The 21,514-nt window shown below is 40.5% G+C and overlaps 2 protein-coding genes across 4 annotated transcripts in view; both read left to right on the top strand.

Annotated features, from left to right (window-relative positions):
• The window catches only part of nedd4a (NEDD4 E3 ubiquitin protein ligase a), a 30,083-nt gene extending 26,007 nt beyond the window's left edge, over positions 1–4,076 (top strand). For all 3 annotated transcript variants that reach the window (XM_019886785.1, XM_019886784.1, XM_019886783.1), the window contains 2 exons: positions 4–76; positions 1,332–4,076. In XM_019886785.1, coding sequence (XP_019742344.1) covers positions 4–76; positions 1,332–1,431 — 173 coding nt within the window. In that variant the 3' untranslated portion in view covers positions 1,432–4,076. The remainder of the gene's footprint in view (positions 1–3; positions 77–1,331) is intronic.
• Positions 4,077–7,020: 2,944 nt separating this feature from the next.
• prtga (protogenin homolog a (Gallus gallus)) overlaps positions 7,021–21,514 on the top strand; it is a 39,192-nt gene continuing 24,698 nt past the window's right edge. Inside the window, exons 1-6 of the mRNA XM_019886786.1 lie at positions 7,021–7,197; positions 8,644–8,946; positions 19,163–19,307; positions 19,454–19,587; positions 19,905–20,201; positions 21,115–21,274. Of these exons, the coding sequence (XP_019742345.1) occupies positions 7,131–7,197; positions 8,644–8,946; positions 19,163–19,307; positions 19,454–19,587; positions 19,905–20,201; positions 21,115–21,274 (1,106 nt within the window). The 5' untranslated portion in view covers positions 7,021–7,130. The remainder of the gene's footprint in view (positions 7,198–8,643; positions 8,947–19,162; positions 19,308–19,453; positions 19,588–19,904; positions 20,202–21,114; positions 21,275–21,514) is intronic.

Raw genomic sequence — 21,514 nt, 5'->3', positions numbered from 1 at the left:
CAGGATCTAACGGGCCGCAGCGGTTCACCATTGAGCTGTGGGGAACGCGCGACAAACTGCCCCGAGCACACACATGGTGAGCAATCTTCCTAGATTGTTTGTCAAGTAGTCGTGGGAAATTTATTCATTTTGTCAAGCGATGGGCTGATCAGGGTTGAAGTATGCGGTATAATATGAATATTATAAAAAAGTACTCTTCTAATCAGACCCCGCCTTATAAAATTCTGACCTTATAGGATTACTGTGAATGTGTGCAAACTAGCAATTAGGTTGCATTCCTCTCTCCTTGCTGCAGGGAGACATCACAGCATTGTGGAAACTTTACAAGACAATGTGCTGATGTTTTTCAGGCTTTTTTTCCGAGCACATTCCAAAGATTCTCAGTATTTAATGCTGAAGGTCTGGTTTGCTTTATCTGATGCCTCATGCACCTTGCACCACTCTTTCATAAGTTAACGCACAAACACATGTCTTATATCAATCATTGTGACTTGACAGCAATACATGATAAATATGATCTGCCAAAAGAAAAATCAGCCGTCATTGCCAAGTTGACCCCTGTATATCAAATTAGAGGCACTCGAACATTGTGGGCTGACGGGGGATTTTGTTCGTACATTCAAAGAAAGGAGCACTCGCACTCTCAGAGTAGAGTTAGGGCATCATCTTAAATTTCTGAACACACCCTTTAACTTCACAAAAGCAAACACCACCAGTGCTCATCATCCTAAACTCTTTTTCAAAGCCATGAGTGATCCAATCTATACATGGAAGAGTTGAAATGAATCACTTATCTCCAGCGATTGATTTTAACAAAACGAGCCTGCCCAAATGTCTCACCTAACTTTTTTCACTCGTTATTGTCTAAAAAGAAATACACTAGTTTGCTGAAGACAGGGCTATGCTTCTAGTTTATACAAATCTTTTAGCAGTTACCAGGGGGTAGTAACAGATGCACACGTTCATACACGGAAAACTGTCACAACTTCTCTGTAAGGTGCAATATTAGTCGTTTTTCTCAGAGGATCAAGAACATAGACTGTGAGTAGTTTTGCCTGTCTACTTTTTGTTGCTGCAATGTAAAACCCCAACATCTATGCTAATTTCAATAGCCCATATATGGTGTTTTGTATTGTGTGTTAGCATTAAGCTAGCCGTTGTTCATCGTTTTATAGTTTGGTCAATTACATTACATATAATTCTCTGTGTTGCAGTAATCACCTTAAAACAGGCACATTTTTCTTGATGATCAGCCACATTGTTGTATATTGTGAAGTTCTAGTCTGGACTCTAATCGTGATTCATTTTGGATCGTCTTTCCTTCCATCAAGCTTTAACCGTCTGGACCTTCCACCCTATGAGTCCTTCGAGGAACTGAGGGAGAAACTTCACATCGCCATCGAGAATGCACAAGGCTTTGAAATTGATTAGTCAGTTCAATGACACAAAATGGGAAGCTATGTGGTGCCGGATGTTGTGATCACGGCCAGCAGTTGTGAGACGCACGAAGGACCGACAACTCTAGAAACGATGTCTGGAGTGACAGGTGTCGTATCTCTACAAGTGTTCTGAAGTTTACAAATCAGAGTCTTTTCACCCCGAGTGAAATGACAAACACTAACCATGAGACCAGAGCCATATTGAGGCTTTTCAGGGCCTCTCTGGAATTGCCGCCTTCTGTCCGATCATCTGTATTATAATTTTGAAACCAGTGAAATTTATTGTTTTTTTTTTCCATGTAATGCAGATTTAAATCAAATTATATATATTTTTAATGGCCATTTGTGGGCCTAGCAACGTGGGACCCTGTGCAAGCCTTTGCATTATTCCGACCCTGCATGAGACTTTAATATAACCAGACAATATGTTTCATGCCTTTGTTTTCACGTCACTTTTTTTGAAAGGTGTACTTTCTACTTCACTTCAGTTAAGTAGGGTCATGTACAAAGTAAAGAGATAATTGTGTAAATAATACAACTCTTGTGGGTTCAGGTGTGGAATCACTGCCTGCATCTATTTGTTATTTAAAACCAAAGAAAGACATGACGGTGAAGTCGTCCACAGTGATGCCTTGAGATTAAAGTTCAAATTGTTCAGTGACCATCCTTGTAACTCAAAATGCTGACATTTCAAATCATCTTTCCACATTGAAATGAATGGGCATGCCATTAATCCATCATATTTTCCCAACCAAAATAACCCCCAAAAACATTTTGAAATGTGTTTTTAATGAGAGAAAAATGGCACTCTGTAATATTGTACTTCATAAAAATGCAAAGTAATGGTATCATTCAATAGAATATAAAAAAGTAAACTGTTTTTGTCACACTGCTAAATTCTATGACTACTGTATTTTGATGCCCCTTCTGGTCTGCATGCTTTGGCCACCTGGGGGCAGTAATAATACAGGCATTCAGATAGACATGAAGAAAGTTCAATTAAGCCATATTAATACTTGTTTTTTTTTTTCACAAAGGATACAGACTATACCAATGAATATTGTTATATCTATTTACATGTGTTGTTCCACCATCAATATTTAAATGTTCATTGTTTGAAGCATTCTCGCACCACCACATACAAAGGTGAAGCTATTCGTTAGCCCATCTGAGGCATTTCCCATGTGTTAGCATTAAGCTAGCGGACCTAAAGGCTAAGTTGTGTGGTCGCTTTCAATACGCAATTTTTCTTTGGTTTGAAAATAAACTTCAGCTGGGAATGTCTACAAACAGCTTGATGCCCCTTTTTGATAGAATTGTTCACTTCTCTGCCAAGATGTGGTTGCCAGCTTCACAAAACAAAAAAAAAATCATCCAAACGACGGCTCATATCTCAAGGCACCACTGTATTCTTTAATTAAAATCTACTCCGACATTGAAGTCTTTTTGCCTTAAAAAATAATCTCCTAAATGGCTAACAACTTAAAAAAAAAAAAACGGATTGTTTCGATTAACTTGTATACATGCTTTTACATTATTCATTCCAGTATATTAGACACTCTGAGGTGGGAAGTGTATGCGCCTTAAATACAAAAAAATCTGTGGGTTATGTGCAAGTAAGCCAACTACATATAAGTATAGTATATGGGTTGAAAATGTACCAATGCCAGGACCAGTTCAATGCTCGACAGATTCTCGTCCACATCCGTGTCTGTGTACAGATGCAAAGAGGTTTGAGCATGTTACAATCCTATGCATCATATGCCTCTGTTATTACATGCAAAACTGTTGCCTCCTACAAAATGATGAAGCTTTTACTATGGCTGCACAAGTCACTCGAGCTAAAAAAAAAGAAAACAGTCATTGGTGCACAGCTACAAAACTCAACCTTTTTTTTTTTAATCTTGCTTTCTGTTTATTGTCATATCTTATACAATTCTGTCTACTGTACGGGAGTAAGATGAATGATTTTTATTTTATTTTATTTTATTTTTTTGCTGCACGGTAGCATGCAAAAACATGTGACTGAATCATTTATCAGGACTCGAAATGCAGCGCTCAACTTAAAGCAAAGTTTATGTGCATTGACGAACAATGTACTGTTCATGTCATATTGTTTATTCAAGATGGATTTGTCATACCGTGGTATTCGTCGTAAGTTTTTCATCAATATTTTATTGTTCTCGTCACGGACAACAAGGCCATATGACGCTTTTATAAAGTTACGCACTTTGTTCGTATCAACGAGTCTTACTTCTGAACTGCCACCTGCACACTTCTGAAAATGATCCTCTGCTTTGAGTGCACCTGTTGAAATGTTTACATGTGAACATTGCTGAAGTTAAGCACATTCTCTTCTTTCTGTCTCGTATTCAAAATTATATATATATATCACATCTTTTTGTCATAGATATCCATTATGTTCTAATGCTGAAAAGCAAGGACTGTTAAATGTGCATTTTGTCTATGAGATAACACATGGAATAACATTTACTTACATTATAGCAAACGTTCATGCTACATAATGTATATTAAAACACTTTAAAGCATGGAATGAAATGTAGTTTTGAAAATTTTAAATTGCTGATACCACAAACAAATACAGATATATTTGACTAATAAAGAAATGTGAAAACAGCTCTGCCTCAAATTGGTGTTTTAATGTTTTTTTTCTAACTTTCTCAGTTCCAGCCAAGATAGAATGAATGAACTTTATATTAAAATTAAAACAGTCAGCCAGTGTCACATAATATCTCATGTTCACCTTAAGAGGTAATGAAATCAAAGTTGAACAGTACCAAAAATGTCAAGATTATCATGTATGGAAACCCATTTGAGCATTTATTCAATAATCTTGATATTCATCTTAAGGTCCATCCGAGTATGCTCTTTGTCCTCACTAGGAGACAAATCAGCACACAAGTAGGATTAAAGTGTGCTTGAAGAATGGCTGTGTGCTACTAGGACTGTAGTTTTTTCCACTACCAATTCTTAGTGAAAGGCTGTAGTGGAAAAAAATGCTGGTAAGGGACGGTCTTAAGTTTTTATACACTACTGGTGCCACTTAGTGTGGGCTTTAAGTCAACCTTACTAGTAAACTACTGCCTAGCTCGTAGGTATATGTCACACACGAGTAGCCTCCTCGATCCTATTAAGTAGCACTAAAATGCCATCTAGTTTTGCCTCACGACTTAACTTTATTTTCAGAGCACTTGTTGTCATCTTTCATCCCTCATCACGTTTACTGTTCACAAGCACGTGCTCTGTGGTGTGGACTCTTCCACATCTTCATGGTGGGAACCTTTTGTGTCCTTGAGCCATATTTTCTGCAGCCCCCCATCCACCCTCCCAACCCCCTTGATGTGCACTAAAGCAACCCACCATCCCCTTCAAGGGGGTCAGGGGACAGGTCACACACGATTCAGGCCAACCTTTCGGACATCGCTGAGGTCAGCGGGGATGGGCGGGCGGCGGCCGTGCTGTCAGGCGACCTCCAGGCCTCCCCCTTCTCCTTCCTCCTCCTCACCCTCTGGCCAGCATTTATAACTTTTACTTCATTGATCTGGCTCTCATGGGCCTACAAGCTGTGCTATATTTGACGGCTGTGGGAAGGAACAGAGTACAAATATTTCATTGCTGTTGCCACATTGTGATTCAATTCAATGGCTGTACAATAAAGACGCATATATATATATATATATATATATATATATATATATGTATGTCAGTTTAATGGAATAATAGCCGTGCCAGTGCTAGCTAGCTCTCATCATTCTCTTTAAAAAAAAAAAATCTTCTCAACACAAACAGCTCCGTAAGTAGGTCAAAAAACTTTGATCTAACTGTACTTTTTTTCCTCACTTTTACTCAAATGCAGGAGTTTAATCAAACAGTCTTTTATTTTTAACTCAAGTGTGAGTACTTTTGCCACCGTTGGTGATTAAATAGACAATCCGAGGGAGTCTGGCTGATCACTAATAAGTCACTTTCCCACATTATGTAAGCAAGAGGTCAGCAGCCTACTGCAAGGCCTAAGCCACTTATGCATTTGTGTAATGCGGAGCTTACATGCTGTTATTGTCACTGCTGTACTGCATGATTGGGATCAACAATCGTATTATGTTTAACGGTATTTGCATCTCACATGGTACTGTATTGTTGGCTCCAAGTGAATGTCACCTGAGTCTCAAGTACAGTTGTCAAATAAGATCAAATGTGTCACTTATGTACAGGAAACCGATATTATATCATATCAGCACACCACCATTTTTGCTTTTTGTGTTATGTTTGTTTTAAACACAATAGTGAGTTATGCATTTTTTGTGTGTGGTGACTGAGAATACGTATTTCACAGCTGGGTTGCTGAATAAAAAGGTTCACAAAGGAAAGGCGTGGAAGAGAGTTCCATTCGTCGTGAGACTAAGTAATGGAAATAGGATCAATATCGACATTGACTAGGCAGCTGTCCTGCTATCAATGCTTTCATGTAATTGAAGGGGCCCACTTTGAAAGGACAAGCTCATTTCCATGATGTTTTTTTTCCGGTCAATGGACAAACATTTGGCATGCAGTTCGCCGCTGATATTGAGGGGTCTGCTCTTATCACGTCAGCTTTGTTCACATTGATAAAGGAAAGTGAAAGGTTTGGATAAAAGTGTAGCAGTCAGCTCTTTGCAGTGCTGAAGTCTCTATTTCAAAACGTGTCAACAATCACTGGTCACACAGTGAATGCACACATTTATATCTATTGCATTGGTTTTATTTCCTAAAATTTGTGAATTATGACTAGTTTCTATTTATGGATTTTTTTGAACTTTTTTTATACTTATCTACGGAGCTCCTGAAGGTCTGTATTTATTGTAGTAAATCACTGATAAACATTACATAGAGCAAAAAAAAAATGAGTGTCTTTCAACAACTTTCGATGTGTTTAAATTGTAAACATATATTTTTGTGGTTTATCATTTGTAAATGATCTATTCTCAGATATTTATTGAGGAATCTAGTTGCCATTATTTGTGAAAACCCACCTATTCGCATTTTATTTCTTACTTTTGCAAATTGTATTTTTTTTTCTCGCAGCAATACAGTGTCTGCAGTATGTCTATCATCCTGTGTTTTGAGAGCATGGTTGGTGGTATAATTATTGTTTAAATTATACATCTCTTTTGAACACTTGAATTATTCGTGGCTTTTGCTATCCGTGGGTCTGTATCCCCCGCGAAACTTCAGTACACTAGTTGGAAATTACATGCAAGCGTTTGAGGTTAACTTGTAGCACACAGTTCAGTAGTGCACATTTTTGCCTTACCAGTATCATACTTGCCAAAGGCGGACAAAGCGCATACTAGTATCGATGATATCAAATCCATTTGATCATTTATTTGGTGTCCATCTTAAGGTTACACTAGTGGACGAAAAGTGGCACTAGTGCTGTAGTGAGAAGAAACGTACAATGTAAAGCTGTACCGCTAGATGCCGCCATAACCTGGAAACGTTCAGCTAGTGGGGACCGGTGAGTGATGAAGATGAGTCCTGAGGAGGGGGTGCTTTTAGTGGGCCACTATCTCCCCCACAAGCTCCACTCCGCAGTCCCAGGCGGCCGGCTACTCAGTTAGTCAGTTGCACCGCGGTTCATTCGGAACAAGTCGCTGTGACACGCTAGCTAGCATGCAAGGACAATTCACGTAAATGGCTCTTGTCAAAAGGAAAATATATCAGCGTTTGCTGTTCTTTGCCGCTTTTCTTCCAATCTCAGGTACGTTTGGGGCTCTGTTTCTTTCAACTTTTTTTTTTTAGCTGTTTCGAAGTCAGTCAGCACATGAGCAGACTTAACAGCACACAGGAGTGTTGGTAGTTCGAGGGACGACTGGCGACCTCAGCATCCACTGTGTGTTGAAATTGAGCGTGGCATTTGAATCTTTTTAAGGAAGTCTGGTTATTGATAATATGCTTTTTATATGATCTTTTAGTAGAAAGGACCCGAAACGACAGTGTCAGTCTAAAAAATATGTTGTCATTGAAAAAAAAAGAAACTCTTTGCACAGTAAACAAACGTTGAAATAATATTAAAATAATATGAAATATGAAATTGCTCTTAATTTAAATGTATTCATAATGTGTTGCATTAAAGAAAGAGCGTTGCACAGGCACTTGGTTATTATGAATAACATTGATGAGTGGTCCTTTGCAGTCAAGTTTCATTAAAGTTTGCACTACACACATGCTTTAAACACATTTAAAGTTATTAAACACACTGTTGTAAAGTGGACGACTATCATATAATATCACTTGGAGGAATTGAAGAGAATACTTGGTGAGACAGTTCTTCAAATAAGATGCAAAGTGTGCTTGTTTCAAGCTTTCATTGTCACTCTCAGTTGAAGTTTACTGTAAAACTGACCCATAAAACTAAACAAAGTAAAGTAAACATTGTTTATTTAAACTAGGGCTGTGATGATTATTTGTCAGGTCAAATTAAATTGGCCATTTTTTTTCGCACATAAACACTTTTCAACATAAGACAAAAGATGATATTCAACCCCCCCTACACACACACACACACACACACACACACACACACACACACCAAAAAACAACAAAAATCGTCCAGTTTTTGTCGATTTTGTAAAGCATTGTAAAACAGTCAAATGTTCTGCCTGCAAGTCATGTCCCTATTGTTGTAAGCCTTAAAGGACCAACAAAAAATATTTTACACATTTTTTTAAATTAATCGCTTGATTAATCGGTTATTGTACTCGGCATCGGCCATCGGTCGGCCCAATTTTAAACACCAAACTATAAAATGTTGTCTCCCATTTTAATGCCACCATAGACGGGCTAAAGGAAATGAGCTTAGATGTTATGGTAATTATGAGCATTCATACAACTGATACTTTAACACACAGAGCAGGAACACTTACAAACAATAAAGCACACAACAAAACTCACAAGCATATCTTCTCTCTGCTCTGTAGAAACAACCACTGTTGCTTAGTAGGGGACCTTCTCTTCCTCTTCTTCATCTTCTTCTTCTTGCTCTTGCTCTTCACGCTGCAATTCTTCCAGTAGAGCTCAGTGCTACCCAGCATGTTGTGGCACAACGTGATATGACATTCAAGTTGTGCAACTCTAAACTATAGAGCATGTGTTCGATGTTTAATGCCCTGAGAATTTTCTCTGACTGATTTCCTCTATTTTTCAGGTATTTTTTGCTTCAGCGAGTTATTTTTCACGAAGGAGCCCCACGATGTGACGGTCATGCGCAAAGAAGCTGTCATTCTGGACTGTCAGGCACACGGAGAGACGCCCATTGACGTCCGATGGCTGAGAAATGGAGTAAAAGTGGTGGAGAACGAGCGGGTCTACCTGCTCTCGAACAGCTCGCTTTACATTTCCGAAGTGGAAAGCAGACGAGGAGACAAATCAGATGAAGGCTTCTATCAGTGCCTTGCCCAGAACAAGTACGGAGCCATCCTCAGCCAGAGGGCCCGGCTGACAATCGCAAGTGAGTATGGATATTGGAATTGTGTTCCCTGCTTTGTGTTCTGGCTGGTTGAGGAGCAATTTGCTTTCATTGTTTCTCCTAAAGTATGCATAGATGATGATTTATTTTAGGGCTGAATGATTTGGAAAAAGGGCAGCATGGTGAAGAACTGGTTAGCACATCCGCCTCACAATGCAGAGGTGTAGGGTTCGATTCCAGCTCCGGCCTTCCTGTGTGGAGTGTGCATTTTCTCCCCGTGCCTGCGTGGGTTTTCTCAGGGTACTCCGGTTTCCTCCCACATTCCCAAAACATGTATGGCAGGTTAATAGAACACTCTAAATTGTCCCTATGTGTGACTGTGAGCGCGAATGGTTGTTTGTCTAAGTGTGCCCTGTGATTGGCTGGTAACCAGTACAGGGTGTCCCCCAGCTACTGCCCGAAGACAACCGGGATAGGCTTGATTGCAAAGTGTCCTTCAGTGTTTTGAAAGGCGCTTATAAATAAAATGTATTATTGTTATTATTATTATAAATAAATAAACTTGCTATCTGTCAGCATACTAACCAATGGAAATGAAGCTTCTTTTTTTTTTTTTTTTAATTGCAGCCTTTGAGATTTCAAAATTGCATTTTACTACATTGCCATTTCGATTTGAATTCAATTAATTATTGAGCCCTCATTTATTTGCACAAAAGCTTTAAGAAGTTATTTTTTCAGCAAAGTGTTGCATTCAGGCTAGCTGTGGAGGAGGAAAGAAAGATACTGTTTGAAAGAGGACGTGTCCATTGGTGTGTTAATGAAAGAGCAGCGCTGTCCAGGATACCACCTCCCAAAGCTAAGGAACAGATGACCCTTCTTTACTGGCCCGGGCTTTCATGTTATTGCACCCTGATCGTTGGAGGAATTGTTCTTTTGGAATGCATTCTCCCTCAATGCTGTGCTTCTACTTTCAGGGGGGGAGGAGGGAGAATGTCCAGGCAGAGTTGTGGGACATGTCTCTCTCTCTCTCTCTCTCTCTCTCTCTCTCTCTCTCTTTCCTCCTCCTCCTCCCACCAAAAAGACAGAAATTTTGCAGTCACATTTTACACATTTGATATTTAGAATAGATTTGTTGGTCAGTGAAATTAAGTAACACTTTTGTGGTGATTATGCGACTAATTTTGCATGATGGAAAGTTGTTTGAGCATTTATTCAATATCCTTGACATCCGTTTTTATTTTATTTTTCTTGATTTGGCTGTGTGTCTGCTTTTTCAAACTGTGTGATGTGCAAACAACGTTGACGTTGCCGATTGGCTGTCGGCGACGAGGGATCGACTGGGCCTACGTTGGTCGGCCTGAAATACTGACGGAGCCTTCCAAGATTAGTCAACTAGTCAGGATTTCCTCGATGACCAAATCCGTCAACGGCTAATTTAATAGTGATTTCATCATCATTTTTGCAGTTTGTTTTTTTGTTATCTGCTCTTGCTGGCACTCTGCCGGTCTGCGATGCACATGTGTAGTAGTGGTAATTCGTGTAATCTGTGATGTAAACAGAAACATTGTGGCAATGTCATGGCTAAATCGTGTTAGAAACAGATTCTGAAAATGAAGGTGCGTTTCAACCAAAACACTTCATGCGAAACAAAACAAAAGCACATTTTGGCTGATGCCTGATTCCTTTTCCAGTATTGGGACATTGCCGCCTGGAAGCTAACCTGAGTCAGACCACACAGTTTACGGTGTGTGTTTGATGTAACGTTGCAGCAACAGGTCATGGTGGTTCTTATGCTAACATATTTTAGCATATGCTATGGATTACGAGGCATTAGTCAATGAACTCACGTTTGTTAACAACCAAAACACAGCTACTGTATTGTCGTATTGATGCCAAAAAAATAAACGGCACACATGCTAGCTTGGTCTGACATAATTTTTACATACAAATATTTTTTATAAGTGCCAATGTTCAGTTCAATCAAGATGGATGTCAGGATATCGAATAAATTGTTTTCCATATTTCCATGAATTTTCTGTCTCTTTGTGAAAATGTGTTGCCAGAGTTCCTTTTGTCCATTTGCTATTGCATTTGACCATTCCGGTCACGGCTGAGCTGTTGCCTATCCCTCCTGACTTTGGAAGCATATTAAGTTAATAGTAAATGTAAAAGCGGCTTGTAAGCATGGCTAGTTTGTTTTAAAAAGACACTTAGGCCTGCTTGAGGGTCTATCTGGAAGCTCATAAAATTTGCACATACCTGAGAAATGCTCACTTGAAGGACATGGTGGTAACAGGGGGAGGGGGGTTGTTGTGCCACACAGACACGCACACACAAGGACACGCACGAAACTTCGAAGTGTGTGTGGGAGCTGAGGCGTATATCTTTGTGCTTGTTATTCACTTTATTGTTTTTATGTAAAGCACTTTGAGCTCCTTTGTTGTACGAAAAGTGCCTATAAATAAAGTTTGATTGATTCGATTGAATGCGAATGTGCCTAAATGACCCAACTTTATTGCAGGTCTGTTGTGACTGCAGGCTTGTTCTCCTGCCTGCTCCCCTGGCGACAGAGTGACAAGCTGAAAAGCTCGTTCACCCTCACTGTTTTGCTCCATTATTCCAAATGTGTTCCCCAAAAGAAAAGCCCTTTATATTTATCTGGCTTAATATCGGTAGGCAGAACCACGGGAGCTGTTCAACACCAGCAAGGCTAATTAGATCAGTTAAGTGAAGGATTAGACATTGATTCTAAGTTTACATGTTGTTTGTGCTGTGGGGATACTAGTTTACTAATGTGACGGTCACTCGAGCACAAAGGTGAGAAGGGATTTAGCCCCGATGAAGTGGAATGTGACACACGAGCCATGTCATGTGACTTTTGTCAATAGACTTCAGGTTAATGGGGGATCGTAGCCCATCGCTTGGTTCGATGTTAGGGCTTCTTACAGCTTGTCAGCTCAGGTTTACTTGCTAACATCTCTCAGGCTACTTGTACAAATCTAGTTTTGTGGTCGACACCTGGTTGCTGTAAGGATACTGTAAATGCTTCAAATAGCCATGGGCCGATCGTAAATTCTGAGAGTATGATAACCGTGAGCAAAAATATTGCAATATCACGGTATCACTGTATTAAAATTAAACCGTTCCAAAAGGCAAATAGAAAGAGCCTTTTTTCACCATTGAACACAATGTATTTTAGCTCAAACAAAATATACAATATTTGGTCCGGAAGAAATGTTTACCTTGTTAAGTTTAAAGAAATAAATGTTGACATTCCTCTTATGCTTTATTTTTTTTTCTTAGTAAGTCACAGTGTCCCATTACTGGCGAGTCTTTCGAACAGACCCGTCGGCGAGTCATGTTGTCCATGGCCCTAAATCGTACCCGCTGGCACCAGTTTATTTTTGCTTCTAACTTCCTTTTACTGCAATGCACATTAATCCATAGAGCAAAAAGTGTGTCTTTCGTCTTGCTCTCTCCCTCCTCCTCCGCCATGTGTAACTGCTCACCCCTCCCCACTCTGTTCGCTGAGAAGGAGAAATAAAAAAAGTTAATTGGAGGCAATGGACTTTAAAGTGGCGGCTCGTTTACTCAACTCAGCAAGCAGCCAATCATATTGTGCCATTCTTAGAAGTCAAAAAGCAAAAGAAGAGCTCATTACTGGTGACAGCTAGTATATAAACCTCGACTTTTTAAAACCACGGTAAAATGACAAACCGGTAATCAGCCCATGTCTACCTTCAACTACGAAACAATGACAAAACATTGGAATTCCACTCGGGTTGAACTATAATAATTTTAGTCAAGATAACAAATAAAAATAAACAAACAAAAAAAATCAAGAAATTATGCTGACAACAACACCGGTTGTTAGGGAGATGGCTTAAAACAAAAAGCACCAACCAATACACAGTAGTTCAAAGTAGAATATTTTTAGTGACTAGCCTTCCACTCAAGCAGGAACTTGCCTAATTTGAATCTAAATAGAAGATACCCTAATTAATGCCATTGCTAACAACTGAAGGCCCATTCACACTGCCTGTGGAAGCCAGCACCTTTTCATGTGTCTCCCCCATCCATACTCAATTTTCTGCCTTTAGAGATCGTATCACACCTTTAACATGGAAGGGACACTGCCAGTGTGTAAGTGTATTACGCGATGCTCCGAGATGGGGGTTTAAGTTTAACACCTGACGCTTAGTTCTTCCTCCCTGATGCACTTAAAGCAATTGTCTTATGCACAATTGCCTGACAAGACGCTCGCACTGATATTGTGATCTAATTATCTGATTGCTGAATGGTGTGTTGGCTTTGTGAAAAGACTTACAGCTTGCTGGGTTAGGTGGAAAAGGCAGAAGGATCTTCTGTTGTGGTTATCATGCACTTCTATCTGTACTATTTCAGTGATGTCCCACTTATTGCGGGGCACATGTTACAGGCCCACCTGCGTTGAGGAAAATACTCGTTATAATAAAAAAAACTCCATCAAAAAACATGTTTTCACCTCCTCCCATCTGCCTACATTTCAACTTATTGAAATGCGCTTACATTTATGAAAACACATTTGTTAAAGTATTCCTAAGTGCCTGGGCTCTGTTAAGAAATGGAAGACATATAATGCAACTTGAGAAAAAGAAAAGTAGGCGACTGTTTTGCTGACACAGTTCTCTCAGTAGGAGGCAACACGTGCTTGCTTCAAGCTGAGTTTTTTTTTTAATCTCACTACCATACTGTGAAATTGACACAGAAAACAAAAGAGAATTTAAACAACCAAAATCTTTAAATTGTGTTGAATGTCATCTAATGATAATTTTGTTTCACAAATGTTAGCTAACTTAATGCTAACATACCATGTGACACTCCATTGGTTGGTTTACGGAATTAAGAATACTGGAGATGTTACGGTAATTATAAGCCTTCACAGAGCTGCTACTCTACACTCTTGGAGCAGTAACACATACAAACAGTGAATAAAACAATGCTCACATGCACATATTCTCTCTGCTCCGTGGATACTCCAACTAGAGTTTAGTTGGGGATCTTTATACTTTCTCTTAGTTCCACTACATTTCTTCCAGTACACGTCATTGTTGCCTGGCATGTTGTGGCACAGAGTGGTACTGCCTGGAAAGCATGCAACTCTAAATACAGACTTGCAGTGGGTTTTTTAAAAAACTTTTTTTTTTTTAATCAACTGCAATACAGTGGGGGGAACACTGCATTTTATGTCAGAATCCCTGCTCTGAAAAATGTAATGAAAACATCAATATGATACTTTTACACAGAACTATATTTTAGGGTACCAGTTGAATTCCAGTGTAGTCCCAATGGGTACCATTAGTGTGCTACCCTAGCAATTCATAGCTAAACCAATAGACATGGACAAAGGTCCTGATCCATTAGAAAATGTGGGATGACACGCTTGTTATTGTTAACTTGCTTGTATATTTCAAGCCCCCTGAGGCACAAGTCCCGTATCAGGCCTTGTAGCTTGTAAAAAACTGTGTTTTTAAAGGAGCTAGTAATACTCCGTATACCATTGGAATTCCAGAAAACCAGTCGAGCAGGCTGTTCACACTGATGTCATTTTTATTGTGCCCCGGTCTGCCGTTGTAGGGCTTGTTTTAATGGATTAAACCTCAAATGCCGTTTTTTATAGTTGCTTAGGTCTTGGACTGGTGCGACACTATGAGGAACTCTAATAGGGGCAGAGCAAACTTTGCAGCGGGCAAGCTGTGGCGTCGATGAATGAAGTGGCCATAAGCGAGACAACGGAAAGTGCAGAATCTTGTTTTTCTTCCTCTGCCGGACGCAAAAAGTTACCATGGTTCCCCTCAGTGGCAGGCTCAGAGGTCAAAGGTCTCCCTAAATTGTTCAGTGGATGGAGGGCAGCGAAAGAGAGCCCTGTTCTCTTATCTTCCATCCAGTAATAGTTAAAGTTCCTCAGTTACATCTAGAGCAATGACGGAGTCGTTTTGAAATGTTTATAATTGTGAATTTGGTTAACTGTATGAGAGGTGGCTCTTTGAATGATGCAGGTCAGCTGATTGCAACCACAATAATTGACATGTACACAACACAGTCGATACTGATAATGGCATCCCCCTGCCCCCTCAATATTGCAATTGCGATTTAATATGTGATTATTTTTTATAAGGTCCTCTTTCTCTGTATTTTGGAACAGACACAAGCAATTAATTAATCTTTAAACTTTTTAATGTTTCACAAAACAATATGGAAACATGTGGACTATGCTTCTTCAGCACCGAGCTTATCTAGAAGCTATATGAATAAATACATGAAATATGTTGTCCATCCATATCAACAGTCAAGTCTTCCAACCGAAATTAAGCATTTTTGTTTTTCAAAATTGTATTCTACCACATTGCACAGTCGATTTTAATTTGATGAATTGTTGAGCCTCAGTGAATAACTCCCTACCCATCTAAAACTGAGCACAATCTTCTAGATACAGTGCATGTTCAGCATTTTGTTAAATTGCGCAAGTGGCCAATTTCTTTTATTCCCAAGATATCTCAAAGCAAACTAAAGGTGCCGTTAAACAATCCGTACCTATTGACACGCTGACCTTTATTTTGGAGATTAAAGACAATGCAGTCACTGTGTGCGGTGAGTAGAAGGCTAGTGTTGAATGACTGAAAAACTTTGCAGACGAGATAAGGGGCAGGAGGAGGGGGATGAGTGCTCCCCCTCAGCACGGTGCTTTCAGGGGTCATGCCGCCCATGGGAATCGTTCTTTGTGCAGTCAGGCCAGTGGTCACTTGACTGTCCTGCAGGCCGGGTTGAGCACCCGCCAGCCCGCCACTGATTGATTTGTTAGCGTCTTTTTTTCAGTTTTGCATTCTTCTCCTCTTGCTTATCAGGCAGGCTTTCTTTCTTTGGAACCATTGCGTGTTGTTAAGGCCCCTTTTCTTCAATTAATTAGTGACACAACTCAACAGAATTCCAATGATTGTTGTCAGCAGTGACCAGAGCGCTTTTCAAACTTTTTTAGTGGCGCTTTTAGTGTGGGATTTATTTTTTCAGACGACATTCTGTTAGCGTGCGACCTAATGAATGAGGTGATCAATTTTAATGTCTCTCTTAAATGATTGGACCCTCGGGGGTGGGCTGAGTTGGGATAAGAGCGCATTATTGGAAGCATCCATGTAATTAAGTCACCAGGTTTTTTTCTGTGCATTCTCTTGTATTGCTAAAACACAATTAAAATACTCAAAGGGTGCGAAAATGGACAAATTAATACAAAGAGACTTTAAGGATCATTTTAGAGCAATTCCATCATTTATGAAACTGCATGTCTTTTGTGCCTCTTTAATAGCTATGTAGTTTGAGTGCAGTGCTTTGCAGTATAGACCAGAGACCGATCACAGTAACCAGAGCAGAGAGGCCGAACTAATTCCTGGTATTTGTAAGGGAACCTTTGTTTGGGCTTGACCTGTCCACTGACCTCCCGTTTGCTTAGTTGTTGGCATCTGTTACAAGGAACAGAACAAAAAAAGTCACATCGACCTTTGAAGCTTACGTAGGACAGGTTTTTTTGTTGTTGTTTTAAACCAAAGTACAAGCCACATTTCTTGCCATTATTTAACACCGTATTAATTTTCCATTTTTCTCTTGGCGTTCTATAAATGACGTCACTCGCCCGACATTGCCGAACAAAAGGATTTTCATTGTTCAGCATGTTGCTATGGATCTAACTATACTCCTGAGTGGTTTGCATTAAAAAAAAAAAAAAAAACCTAACAAAAGTATGCTTGAAATAGTTTTAGCCCTTGAGTACTGTATTACTTAAAAGCTGGTTGGCCAAGTTTATTTCACACCTGACCTTTAAAAGTCAGCATAGTGATATGGCAAAACATCAGCAGCTAAACAGTCTATAAAACTGCAGAGAACAGCAAAGGGGTGGCCTGGCCATGCATAGCTCTGCCTGAGCTGGGTGCTCGGCGGGATTTGTGGAGGTCAGAAGTCAGAGGTCAGCCTGCTGGGTAGGGCAGATGGTCAGCTTCTTTTTGCTTTTGTGGAATGGGCTCGACTATCTATCATGCTTTCCGATTGTTAAAAAAAAAATCCAAATGGGCTGTGAAAATAAAAATTAGGCACCACTCTGTAAATCATGTCATTATGTTACTGTCTATCAATTGGCATGTGTTACCCTTGATGAATTAATGTGCACATTAGATGCCCTTTGGTAAAACATCACCACCTAAAGTCTCGAGGTCAGCGATCTATTCTCAGCTGTGAGTACGTCCATAAAATTATCGATTTTTCACCTTGACTTGGTAGATGATCAATATTCAATGATTACCCCGCTGTTTGTGAATCCAGCATGCTTTTCCCGAGAAGAGAGGCAAAGGATAAGTGCTGCTCATCGCTCATGCCCTCCAGCCATATCACTCTAGCATTAACAGGAGGGTGGGCAGCAGTGTGGGTTTGTGAGAACAAGGCTCAAAAATGCAACCATGATATGCTTGCAATTGCTCCAGTTTTTTCAATGTGTGCTCGTAAAAATTTCATCTGGTCACACAGCACGAGTGTGTGTTTTAATGCTCCTACTGGTTCATACAGCGAAGGGGCTCCAACTATGCGTCGGTCTGCCAGACTGCACACGGAAGACCGAACAGGCATCAGGTTAAATCCTTTATGTATAAATTCAATAAATATCCAAGCCTGGCAACGGAGTCTGCGCGCTTGTCTATTTTTAGTGGTACATGCGGAATTATAAATACTGGCGACATCATACAAAAATACGGTATGCCAATGGAGATGACCATAAATCAACAAATATGGTCATGCTATGCGCAACCAATTCTGTCTTGGTGTGATCAACTGAAAACCTTGTCGCAGGAGTGGTACCGGTCCAAATGTTAGTGCAGAGCTCTGAAGAAGAGGGGAGCTGGGATGCCTTGCCCGGTTGTGTTTTGACATCCAGCGGCCACAGTGGATCTTCCAACAGAGAGGCAACAGCTCAGGACTAATCTGATTAAACATGACACTGGTTGCCCCCAACGTCCCCTCCCCCACTCCACCATCCCCCCTGAAAAAAAAAAAAGACTGGATCCTGACAAAAGTTTGCCTCTTGTCTAGCAAAAATGCTACTGACTGAGCACAAAGCTATGATTTTAACATCAGCGATGTTCATAAAACAACGGTACTGTACTCAGGACTGCAATGAATAAATAACGAATAACTCCAATAATTTGATTACAAAAAATGTTGATTCTCTCCCTCGAACCTTCGCAGAATCATTTCTTCACAGTTCACCATCACAGAACCAACGCAAGCACAATATGAATATTAATCAGCCAGTTTGAGCAATTCGTTATGAAGGGTTAAAAATGACAAGCGAAAGAAAAAGGAAGAAAGGTATTTTTCGTATTTTAAAAATGACAACTTTAAAAATGACAACAAGCAAAAGAAAAAGGAAGAAAGGTATTTTTCATATTTTATTTTTTCAGAGACCCAAATCAAACTGTTCATCAGAATGGGGCAAACGAGACTGAGAGTGTACAAAAGAATAACATGACAGCAAAGAGACAAAGGAAAATTCAAAAGGGGTCCTCCTCTCCAGTTTGTCTGGGTTCTACGTATGCTTTAAACTACCATTGAGACTGTCCAATCAGTTTTAACAAAATGTGACCAATTTTAAATTTTGAGATGACTCATTGCGGCACCGTTTGAAAAGACAGAGTTCAAAACGTAGCTAAACATGCGACTGGATGTTGTCGCTGGCCACTTCTTTTAATGTCATCGTCCCGCTATATGAGTAGGCTACGGGATTGTAATGTTTTCTCTTTTAAGGTGCGACAACTGGCATTACCTCATTGTTTAAGTCTGTAACTGTCATAGAAAGTGGACTTGGCCAAATACTTACCATGCAAACGAAACATTCTGGTTCATACCGGAAGTCGTGCCCCATAATTCATGCCAAAGTTCTTGAGGGCTAGGAACAAGGTGGATAGATTTCTGTTCATTCCCATGCAACGTTTCCAACCTTGTCTCCAACCTGAAATTTCCAGATTGCAACACTAATAAAGGCTTATTCTATTCTTTTCTCGCCATTGCTGCTAATAACATGAAGTGCTGTATTAGTACCAGTATATGAAAATAAATAATTTGACAAGCTGAACTTGTCACATGGCTGAAATTGATTGCCTGAGACCTGAATGAACCAATTAACCACTCATGCACCTTTTCAAATACGACAGCGAAAGCAATGGTTTGCTCTGTTCTGCTCCAGGTATTTCATCGTTTACAATCCAACCAACTTCCATTGTGGTAACCGAAGGATCAGTTGCCAGATTTTCCTGCAGAATCAGCGCGCACCCTCCTCCCATCATCACTTGGGAATTCAATCGGGTTACATTACCCCTCGCCACTGAAAGGTATGCTCTCAGATCTTTTCACTCCATCTTCGTCTTATTTATTTTTCTCATGCTTGTTGGACAGTCGAGTTATTTTGAAAAGCTGCCTATCTTCTATTGGCGTCATGTTAGTGTTATTTTGCTTTTCTTTTATTTGTGTAATCCAGAATCACAGTCCTGCCAAGTGGCGCTCTTCAGATTCACGGGGTGCAGCGCACAGACAGTGGCAATTACCGCTGCGTCGCCACCAACATCGTGAACCGGCGACGTAGCATGGAGGCCATGCTCACCGTTATTTCTGGTGGTTCCAACGCTCTGTATTATACACACACGGTCATGTGCACTGAAGCTAAAGAAGAAGAATAGAGATTGATTTTGACCTATTAGCCTCTGTAGTGAAGGAGGAGAGAGAGAGAGTGTTGTAATTTTGAACTGCATACAGTTGTGCTTTTTTATATTGTATTGTTGTATAGTATGGTGTCTCTAATTGCATCGTGATAGTGGCGATATTAAAATGTGTATTAAGTAAATCCACACTGTACCAAATGCACGGCTCACCATCATCGCATAGCGTATGGCACATGAAACCTGCACTAAGCTTTCCCCACCGTCTTGCAGCTCCTAGCCCCCGGCAGCCCCAGAGGCCACGCATCATAGCTGGGCCGCAGAACATCTCAGTGTCGACGCATCAGAGCGCCACTTTGGAGTGCATTGCCACAGGCAACCCCCGACCTATCATCTCATGGAGTCGAGCAGACAGCAAATCTATTGACGTCTATCACACCAAAGTGCTGGGAAATGGTAACCTCATCATTACGGACATCAAGCTCCAGCACAGAGGAGTCTACGTGTGCCGAGCCACCACCCCTGGGACACGAAACTTCACCGTCGCAGCTGCCAACGTTACCGTACTTGGTAAGGATACCCAGATTTAAGTATTACGCTCTATTTACATCCCTTTTCATGGACATTTCTTTGTTGCACGGTATATGTAGTTGACAGTATAAATTTGGGCTACAGTTATGCTTGTTGAAGACGTCATCATAACTGCCTCAGTGTGAAAATGACTTTGAGGACACGTGTGACCATGGAGCCGGAGGAGCTTCCAGCCAGCCATATGTGTGTCTTCATCGATCAATCATCCATCATTCCTTCTTTCCCAGCTGCTCAGGAACTATGGGGGGGGTGCTAGGCGCTAAACTAACGTGCACGGCTAACCACGATGCAGAGCCTCTTCTCTAAGTCACTAATCTTAATGGCAGGCAATAGGCTATCACACCGACAAGTATTGTTGTCACAAAAGAAGGATGAGGTCTCGCTAAACATCCGACATATTGAGCAAAAAGAGAGAGCAGGAGAAGACGAGGAAGATGCTAACCTCGAAGAAATTTGAAATGGCGAAACACCAGAATAAGTGTTTAAGTGGTACAGTAGACTTTTAACAGAAATCTAGCTGGAACTGCAGAACTGTGGAGCGTAATCACCGATGGACAGCAAATTAGCAGGTCTCTTGAGAGAAAATAATACAACCGTAAGCCCAGCCTATGGCCTTGAATGAGTAGGTATGATTTTCTCACTCAGTTTTGGTGAGATTGCACGCATTGCTAACGTCATATATGCTCATAAAAATGATCAGGTTGTAATTTATTGTGCTGTGTGTGCTCTTACCTCTCAGCCTTTACTTGTTTTGAGCCATTTTTGTCCACAGACAGACATAGTTAATTCTGAAAAATGAAGCGCAGTGGACATAAATCTGTTTCCAAGGCAATGCGAAATGTGGTCATTTCAGTGGTGTTATTAATTTCCTTTTGATGCGCTTCCTACACAGCACCGCCTTCTTTGGTTGAGTGGCCAGAGAGCCTGACGCGTCCCCGTGCCGGCACGGCTCGCTTTGTGTGTCAAGCTGAGGGGTTTCCAACGCCTCAGATCACCTGGCTCAAGAATGGAGAGAGAGTGCACTCCAACGGTCGAATTAAGATGTACAGCAGGTATAGTTCTTCACACAGAAGTAATATTAATATGCTTCGTTTACTTTGTAGTTTTATCAGTATGATAGAAGATAAAAACAGGAAAATAACAGACCTCTTCACCGTGCTCAATCACAGACCTCCAGGTGGCAAAAGATGAGCTTTCTCTGATGGCACCACTTACCTAACAACGACTCAAGTTCATTGGTTCCCCCCCCCCCCCCACCCCCAAAAACAAACCCATTTTTTTTTGTTTCCCGC

The sequence above is a fragment of the Hippocampus comes genome, unplaced genomic scaffold (genome assembly GCF_001891065.2).
Source record: "Hippocampus comes isolate QL1 unplaced genomic scaffold, H_comes_QL1_v1.1 scaffold261, whole genome shotgun sequence".
Taxonomy (NCBI): Eukaryota; Metazoa; Chordata; class Actinopteri; order Syngnathiformes; family Syngnathidae; genus Hippocampus; species Hippocampus comes.
The sequence above is the reverse complement of the archived record's forward strand: the minus strand, read 5'-3'. Positions and strand labels throughout refer to the sequence as shown.